The sequence below is a fragment of the Chenopodium album genome, chromosome 5, assembly GCF_948465745.1.
Source record: "Chenopodium album chromosome 5, dcCheAlbu1.1, whole genome shotgun sequence".
NCBI classification, from domain to species: domain Eukaryota; kingdom Viridiplantae; phylum Streptophyta; class Magnoliopsida; order Caryophyllales; family Amaranthaceae; genus Chenopodium; species Chenopodium album.
This window is the reverse complement of record NC_137838.1, coordinates 41,216,435-41,226,322: the sequence shown is the minus strand read 5'-3', so window position 1 is coordinate 41,226,322 and position 9,888 is coordinate 41,216,435. Positions and strand designations below refer to the sequence as shown.

The 9,888-nt window shown below is 38.7% G+C and overlaps 1 protein-coding gene and 1 long non-coding RNA gene across 2 annotated transcripts; both read right to left on the bottom strand.

Moving 5' to 3' along the window:
• Positions 1-207: 207 nt before the first annotated feature.
• Positions 208-1,254, bottom strand: LOC145632854 (uncharacterized). Its single transcript, XM_081685184.1, has one exon. The coding sequence runs from the start codon at positions 1,252-1,254 to the stop codon at positions 208-210; it is 1,047 nt and encodes a 348-aa protein (XP_081541310.1).
• Positions 1,255-3,163: 1,909 nt separating this feature from the next.
• Positions 3,164-3,701, bottom strand: LOC145630704 (uncharacterized). Its single transcript, XR_014112191.1, has 4 exons — positions 3,672-3,701; positions 3,472-3,576; positions 3,329-3,386; positions 3,164-3,230 (listed from the first exon to the last, which is right to left on the bottom strand). It is a non-coding gene; the product is annotated as an uncharacterized LOC145630704 (long non-coding RNA).
• Positions 3,702-9,888: the final 6,187 nt, after the last annotated feature.

Here is a 9,888-nt window from a genome sequence, read left to right as displayed (position 1 = left end):
GGCCAACCAAACACCAAACATATTCCAATCCAAGCCTAGCCACCTTCTAGGAAGGGTTCTAGGAAGAACAGGAACCAACTACTGGACTTAGGAACTTAAGCACCTTCTAGGAAGGGTACTAAGAACCAGGACCAGAACAACAACCTAAGCAGAATACTGTAAATATCTATCAATGCTATTACATCTGCAAGCAACCAAAACAATTATCTACCTAATTAACTCAGAAGTTGATTTACAGTTTCCTATAAACATTAAAGCATTTCTTTGAAGCCACACATTGTAGACTGTTTCACAAAAGCACATCACAATGAGTCTTCTCCTAGCATTAGTTTTCTTGCAGCATTTTGCAATCCAGTGCAGTTCATCAGCAAAGCTTAATACAGGCCTAGTGAAACCCAGAATTTGTAACATCAAAGACCAGATCACATTTGAATAACTGCAATCAAAGAACAAATGGTTCACATTCTCATTAGCACCAGCACAGAAGAAACAACAAGGATCACAAGGGATTCGCCAGACTAACAGTCTGTCCTTAGTGACCAATCTATCCAGAATAGCAAGCCAAGTGACAAAAATACTCTTTGGTGAAGCTTGATTGTTGCAAGTGATTCTCTTCCAGGGAACTTTAGGGCCCTGAGGTTTAATGATACTGTACAGTTTCTTGATCTGCATCTTGCCATTGACAGTAGCATTATCCCATCCACCAATATCATTTACAATTTCTCTACAAGCAAGGATCTTTTTCAAAATCCAGAAAGCCTTGTTAGGAAGAGAAGCAGTCCAAGAAGTCTTGCCTACAAAATAGTAAATGTGAACCCATTTGACCCAAAGGGTATCAGATTTGCTTACAAGGTCCCAAAGCACATTAGTAATAGCTTCTTTATTCCAGTCTTCCAAGGAAATCAAATTCCAACCACCACAGGACTTGGGAAGGCACATAAACTTCCAGGTAACAAGAGCTTTCTTTGTAGGGTTACCTTTCCCAGTCCATAAGAAACACCTGAACCTAGATTCCATCTCTCTAATGATTTTCTTTGGTAAAATGAAAATCTGAGCCCAGTAAGCTTGAACACCAAAGAGAATACTTTTAATTAACTGTAACTTGCCAGCATAGGACAAGTGCTTAGCAACCCAAGTATCAATTATGCCTGTAATCCTTTCAATTAAGGGCCTGCATTTAGAAATAGTGAGTTTCTTAGAAGACAGGGGAACTAGGCGAAAAATGCAAATGGCCACCGGTTGAAAACCCCCCATTGCCACCGGTTTTGAACCGGTGGTCATTTGGGGGGTGGCAATAATGGATCAAATGGCCACCGGTTCAAAACCGGTGGCAATAGTGTTAATGGCCACCGGTTAACCGGTGGTAATACTATTTATGGCCACCGGTTAACCGGTGGCAATAATAAATCTACGCGGTTTTTTTTGCTGCTGTATGATCACAATTGCCACCGGTTCGAACCGGTAAACCGGTGGCAATAAAAGGTTCTAATTTTTTTTTTTTTTTTTTGGCCTGCAATTATTCCTGCACTGATCCTGCTATAATATTCTGCCATATTATTGCTAAAAATTCAATAATCATAACAAGAATTAAAAAAATATTTTTAGACTACTTTTATAATTAAAAACCAAATGCAATACAACAAATTAAATAAAGTGTGATATATAAATAAATACAAACAATACTAATAACTAGTCAAAATTGTAGTTTAAAAGTTATTAATAAACAAAGTATAATTCATAATGATGCCACATTTACAAATTGAAGGTGATGAAAGATGCCAACATGTCTCGAACTTCATTAAGCTCCTTGCTAGTTAACGGATCCCCCTTTTGCACCTTGCAAACCTTGGAATATATATAAATTATGTTAGAATAAATTAAATTAATATGTAAAAAAATAAATACTTGGGAAAATTAAAAACAGTCGCATATACAAATGACCAAAATAGCCAAAATAAGTCCTATTTGACTACTACTTGCCTATTTTCTACATTTTTAAACAAATGACCAAGTTGTTTCTCATAACATGTCAATTATACATAGTTATAGGTGGCTAAGCCTTGAAATCAAAGAAAAAGGACATTTTACTAAGTTTAAGGTCGCATTTTCATCCAAAATAGCCAAAATAAGGCATATTTGACTTCTACTTGCCCATTTTCTACATTTTTCAACAAATGACCAAGTTCTTCCTCATAAAATGTCAATTATACTTAGTTATAGGTTGCTAAGCCTTGAAATCAAAGAAAAAGGGCATTTTACTAAGTTTAAGGTCGCATTTTCATCCAAAATAGCCAAAATAAGGCATATTTGACTTCTACTTGCCCATTTTCTACATTTTTCAACAAATGACCAAGTTCTTCCACCTAACATGTCAATTATACTTAGTTATAGGTGGCTAAGCCTTGAAATCAAAGAAAAAGGGCATTTTACTAAGTTTAAGGTCGCATTTTCATCCAAAATAGCCAAAATAAGTCCTATTTGACTACTACTTGCCTATTTTCTACATTTTTAAACAAATGACCAAGTTGTTTCTCATAACATGTCAATTATACATAGTTATAGGTGGCTAAGCCTTGAAATCAAAGAAAAAGGGCATTTTACTAAGTTTAAGGTCGCATTTTCATCCAAAATAGCCAAAATAAGGCCTATTTGACTTCTACTTGCCCATTTTCTACATTTTTCAACAAATGACCAAGTTCTTCCTCATAACATATCAATTATACTTAGTTATAGGTGGCTAAGCCTTGAAATCAAAGAAAAAGGGCATTTTACTAAGTTTAAGGTCGCATTTTAATCCAAAATAGCCAAAATAAGTCCTATTTGACTACTACTTGCCTATTTTCTACATTTTTAAACAAATGACCAAGTTGTTTCTCATAACATGTCAATTATACATAGTTATAGGTGGCTAAGCCTTGAAATCAAAGAAAAAGGGCATTTTACTAAGTTTAAGGTCGCATTTTCTTCCAAAATAGCCAAAATAAGGCCTATTTGACTTCTACTTGCCCATTTTCTACATTTTTTAACAAATGACCAAGTTCTTCCTCATAACATGTCAATTATACTTAGTTATAGGTGGCTAAGCCTTGAAATCAAAGAAAAAGGGCATTTTACTAAGTTTAAGGTCGTACCTCATCAAGATGTATGGTATTGGAACAATGAGTCGCTATCTCAAGCATGAATCTCATCACGTATAATCCACAATCAACTCCATTATCTTGTTGTGGGCACTAGCATAGGAACAAATCAAATGAATCAAACGTCACATAAAACCCACAATTGTTTTAGCAATGTTTATTAAGATAATCACAATATCATGTGGCATTACCATAGGTGATTTCCATGTAGGACCCCGTGGAGCACGACCATGTATCTTCTTCATAATACTACAGGAAAGTAAAATCAAATTTGATTAGTTTGACTAATAAATGAGTTAGGTTAAGATACTCAACACTAGGTAGCTATATTTACTTTTGTAGTACAGACATCACGAGGTACTTCTTTGTTGATCGAGCTGAATCAAGGTGAAAGATTGTGTTATTAGCAGGACAAATCACCATGAGGAACCAATGATACCTACATAAATTCACAATACACAAACACATCAATAATTAGGGTACAACAAATAAATCAGATGTAGAAAGAATTGAATTACACATGGTTAAACATACTCCTCATAACATGGGGCGAATATGAACTTGTCTCTCGCACGCATTGATTCCCGAATATTATGGTTAACATAATACATCACCTCGGGGGAGTTGTGTAAGATTCTAGTCTCGGATGTCTGTTCGGGGCATAACCACCCAACTTTACTAGGTGAATCAGTGTCACTTAAGTGCTCCCGTAGTGCTCTACGTGCATGTGCAATGAAAAATTAATTGACATATATGAAGGATAAACAACACTAATATATACAACAAATTAATGTAAGTGGCATGAGCCCGTACCTCATGAATATTTGAATGAGAGAAATGTTAAGCATTGAACCGCTTAAAAATTCCTTCACATCTTGTTTGTTTAACCATGCACTTGCATCCTCATCATAATGGAACATTGCCTTAGGAAGTGCAATTTCAATGGGATCGTCACTAGGCAAATGACTAAAACGATTGTGTAGAAAAGTTAAATCCTTAGTGAGCGATTGAAGGACAATGTCTTCAACAAGTGGTGTAGGTTGCATGGCTGAACCTTTCGAACAATTCTTCTTCGACACTTGTTCACTCTTCGACCCTTGTTCACTCATCTTCTTTATAGGTTGATCAACGCTTTTAGGCTTCACCACCTTCCTTCTCTTTGATGGTTGACTTTTTTTCGAAATCTGATCAAAACAAAGATAATTAGAGTTCAAAAATTTTTGGTCGGGGTTTAAGCTAATAAGTACGCATCAAGATTTGTTATTTTGCTCAACATTAAAATAAATATTACCTTGTTGATCAACCTCACCCAAGCACGTGGCCATTGCACATAGCTACACTTTGCTTCCCAAAGAAGAGTAATCCCATCATCCACTATAGGCACCGGTAGTGGGATGTTTTCAAACCCAGCAATGTAAGAATTGATCCCGACCGAGTAATGTTGTGGCCAAAGCGATTGGAAATGGACCGTATCACCAGTCGTTGCTTGTGCACTACCATACGCCACCAACTGTAACTCTCCTCCATTTGATAGCCCCGGGGCTAGAAGTGTACACTCGGTCTCTACCTACACCAGTAACGAAATTCACTTGTAAAAACTGAAATTATCAAAAAGGGTCTTTTCCTACACAATTGATCATGTAACGAAATTCACTATGTTAAAACCAAACACGCTCCCTCGAATCCTAAATTCACCTCTAAATCTGGAAATTCATGGGGTGTTGGATTATCAACCTCCCTCGAGTCCGCATGTGTGGGAGTTACAACCTGCAATAATTAATCAATAATGCCACATTAGATCTCACGTAACTCACAAGCTAGGCCAAAACTAATAGATAGAAAACTACCTCATGTATCTCCTCTTCTCCTTGTCCTTTTGGGTGACTACTGGAGTCGACCGGTGTAGTCGAGGGGAACGGCAAGGGTAAGTTCATTTGCTTCGCCCAAGCATTGAATTCACCTATTAACTCATTGCGAACTTGTTCCTTGATGGATGCCACCTTGGCATCCAATTCTTCCGGTGAGTTAACACTTCCTCGAGATCTTTCCTTTTTTGTGTATTTTGAACCCATCACCTTCTCCCATCCTAGCAACGTCCCTCCCATACCTACTACCCGGCCTGGATGGTAGGGCTTTCCCAAAGCCAAGGTGAAGGGGTCTTTCTCTATAGTCGGGACCAGCTTGCCGTCAACAACTTCTGTAGTGTACTCAAGCTGTAGCATAAGAAAAAATGTTAACATGAATACATAAAATGATTTTGTATGGTAAAGTTATGATAAAGTTTCAAATAGCTTACAAGTTTATCCGCCACTTTTTTTTCCGGTTCCTTGATGACCCATTTTCCGGTGTCCTTATCAAAGGTATGTAGGGAACAAATGAAATCGCCAGCACGACTAACCAACGTAGTGATCGTGGAGTTGGAGGGTTCTGAGGATGACCCTTGAGTCAAAGCGGGGTATATACCCTCCTTCTTCCAAGTTTGCCTCCATTCACCAAATGTCTTGGCCCCCGTACGATGGCGGTACTCCTTCTTCAATGAATTTGCCTTGTTTTGCTCTGGAATTTCCTACATAAATAGTAATGTTAGCATCATTACTGCAAAACGAGTCAATATGTTATACAATTCTCATTAGATTTAGTAGTTCTTACAATTGCTTTGGGTCGAGTTCTTTGAATAACAAAGTCTTTCCACTCGTCCTCCGTCACACTTGGCCATTTTTTCCACGGTGGGTCTTGTTCCTCAACATCTTCCTCATTTCCACCTTCACCTTCATTTCCCTTAGAAGCTTTCTTCTTGTGTTTCTTTTTCTTATAGATCCATCCACTGGTCAAGTGGGTCTTGAAGCCTCTGAATCTCTCCGCTAGTAAAGAATCAAACACTCTTCTCTTCTGGGATCATTAGGAATACTAAACAGCTTCTGCAATCACAAATACAAGACATTATTATTTTCCATTTACAAACTAACATTAGGTGAAATTATTTGTAATACATGTAAATGTGCATTTGAATAAAACACTTGCCCTGGTATCATCCCAAAATGTTTGAATCAAGCCTGGAGGTACTTGCTTCCAAGAAAGTGTAATGGGGATTTTGCACGAACATATGCCAACTTGGTTTGCATATTGTCGAATCCATTGGCCAGTAGGTCGGCCTCTTTTGTCATACTCCAACACCATGGTACCGGTTGGCTTCTTAAAACTTGTTGTCGGACCCCTACCCTTTCTCTTAGCTGGTGCCTTAACCCCCACTCCACCACCTGTGTTCAATTGCTCCTTTCCTTGGCTTTGAGTTTGAGGAGTAGTGTTCTCACCAACAATCTCAACAATTGTAGAATCAATAGCAGGCGCACGTTCAGCTAAAATTTCATATTCTTCAAGCCTTTGCTCATAAGCATCTTGTTCCTGATCTTCTGGCTCACCCAAATCAGTCTCCTTGTTGACATCATACGGCTCGTCCTCATCCTCATCCTCATCCTCATAGCCATCATCATCATCCTCCAAATCCTCTACTAGTGGGTCATAATCGTCCTCCATGAGTTATAAACACCTGTCATTACAAACATAACACGATATTAGGTCCATAAGAGATAAAAATGTTGACATATAGGTCATAATACATGTTAGTATATAAAATATTAAATTCTATCATTTTTGATGCATTTTGACATAATTTGTTATTATCTAGTACCGTTAACACATAAAATATTAAATTCTATCATAATATGTCAATTTTGAGATATACTTTATTCATTAACAAGAATTTGTGAAAATTTAACAACTAAGATAACAATATCATACATTTTCCCTCCAACTATTCATAAAATTACTTAACTTCTGATTAAATTTAATAATACTTTTAATTGCTTACAATTTCAAATTAAATGGTATAGTACCTCATTCTAATATTCCTTCGTTGTGGTCTGACCGCATATAACATGTCTGGTCGTCGTCTATGTCATTTGATGCAATAGGTCTAGGAACAGTGAAAGGTGCTGAATCATCAAATGCATCGTATTCTTCCTCATCTTCAACATCTCCAATGCCTAGGATTCTTTTTTCCCAGCTAGCACAATGGACCATCTTGAATCGACTGGGTCAGTTACATAGAACACTTGCTTAGCTTGAGAAGCTAGGATGAACGGTTCCGCACTATCATTCAAGTGCCCAAGATCTACAAGAGTAAAATCATCATATTTGACATTACGCCTGATATTATCAACCCACTTACATTTGAAAAGAGCAACCGTGAAGTTACAATAATCAAGCTCCCATATTTCTTGAATTCGACCGTAGTATGACAATTTTGCATCGACAGGTGATTTATCCTTAGCACTTGCAAACTCCCTTGACGATGCCACAAGCGTTACTCAACTGTTTTGGGTCGACGTAGATTTCAAATCCCGACCCTCTGTCCAAAAAGTGTACCCATTGATGTCATATCCCTCAAATGAGCGAACATCATTCCTAAGACCATAAGCAAGCCACCTTACTGTATCGGTGACACTATCATCCAAGCGACTCATCACTCGTTGACTAAACCAACTCACAAACCTCTTATTATGCAACTGCATTAGTGCCCTTTCACCTTTCGATGGAAATTCATCACGCAAACTAGCCATGTGCTCATCTAAATATGGGTGAACATCAGTAACATGGTGCAACACATAAAGGTGTGCTTGTAAGAACTGATCTCGATCCGGTGACATTCGTTTCGACCCAATTGTGCCATGACCATCCAGTCTCCCTTCATGTCGAGAAGCAGGAAGACCAATAGGTTCAACAACGGCTAAATAGTCGGCCACAAAATTACCAATCTCCTCACTCACGGTCCCTTGAATTATGCTTCCTTCCGGATGAGCCGGATTCCTTACTTTATCTTGCAATGTGCCCATGTGTCTTTCAAAAGGATAGCACCACCTCAAGAAAACTAGACCGCACAATTTAATCTCACGCACCAAATGAAGAATGAGATGCACCATTATGTCAAAAAAGGAGGGTGGGAAATACATCTCAAATTTTCACAAAGTCACAACCACATCCGTTTGCAAAGCATCAAGTGTACAAGGATCAAGCACTTTGCTGCATATTGTATTGAAAAACGAACATAGGCTTGTAATAGCTTCTCTCACGTGCTTCGGTAAAATACCACGTATTGCAATCGGTAGAAATACTTGCATCAACATGTGACAATCATGGGATTTCATACTTGTCAGCTTCAGTTCTCCACTTAAGGATACAAATCTTTTCATGTTAGATGCGTACCCAGATGGAACCTTAATGTCGTAAAGACATGCACAAAACATCCGCTTTTCTACCCTTGACAATGTGTAGCAAGCCGGTGGTAAATACTTCTTCTCAACCTTGCCTTGACCCTCTTCTCTACTCTTTGAAGCATCCGCGACCTTGCCCTTTCTCTTGCTCTTCCCCTTTCCTTTTTTCAAAACATTTACAGTTTCTTGTTCCGGTTCCTTTCCCTTTCTGTCCTTCCCCTTTGTAACCTTGTCTTGAGGCCACAATTCCGGACGAATCCCGATCTCTTCCAAATCTAACCGTACACCCTTTCCATCCTTTGTTTTGCCTGAAATATTAAAAAGTGTTCCCACAAGAGCATCACACACATTCTTCTCTATATGCATCACATCTAGACAGTGCCTAACATCATGTTCTTTCCAGTACGGAAGCTTCCACAAAATTGATTCTTTTTTGAAAAGAGCTGTTGAGACCGGAGCTTTTTCAGACTTTCCAAACACTGTTCGTATACCCTTAACTCGAGCATAAACCTCAACACCGGTCAATGGCCTAGGCGCAATCTCCTCTTCCACTGTCCCATTGAAAGCCTTTTTTTGCCTACGGTAAGGGTGATCACGCCTAAGGAACCTTCGAGTCCTTATATACACATCTTTGTGAGAATTCTTAAGGTGTATGCTTGATGTTTCATCAATACATATGGGGCATGCTTTTTTCCCTTTAACCTTGTACCCACACAGGTTTCCATATGCAGGGAAGTCATTCATGGTCCACATAAGGGCTGCACGCAATGTGAACACCTCGTTCTTATGAGCATCAAAACAAGAAACCTCTTCGTCCCACATCTTTCTCAAATCGTCAACTAGTGGCGCAAGGTAAACATCTATGTCATTTCCAGGTTGCCTAGGCCCCGTTATTAGCAATGAAAGCATTATATACTTCCGTTTCATACATAACCAAGGAGGCAAATTGTAGATCACTAAAAGAACCGGCCAAGTGCTGTGTTGGGTACTAAGAGTGCCAAATGGATTCATCCCGTCTGTGCACAACCCAAGTCTTAAATTTCTGACTTCATTACCAAACTCCGGAAACTTCAAATCAATGTTCTTCCATTACGGGGAGTCAGCCGGATGCTTCAGCATTCTGTTTTTCTTCCTTCCCTCGGCATGCCACCTCAGGTTTTTAGCGTCTTTTGGTGTTGAGAATAGACGCTTAAACCTTGGAATAATAGGAAGATACCACAACACCTTAGCAGGAGGTCCCTTCGTACCAGGATTGCAACTCATGCGCTTGTAGCGCGATTGCTTGCATCGTGGACACTCCTCCAGTTGTTCATTCTCATTACGATACAAAATACAATCATTAGGACAGACATGTATCTTCTTATACTCTAAACCAAATGGACACATAAGCTTCTTTGCATAATAGTAAGACGTAGGAATTTCATTCCCATCAGGCAACATCTCACTTAATGCGGTCAACAAAGAAGTAAAACTAACGTCCG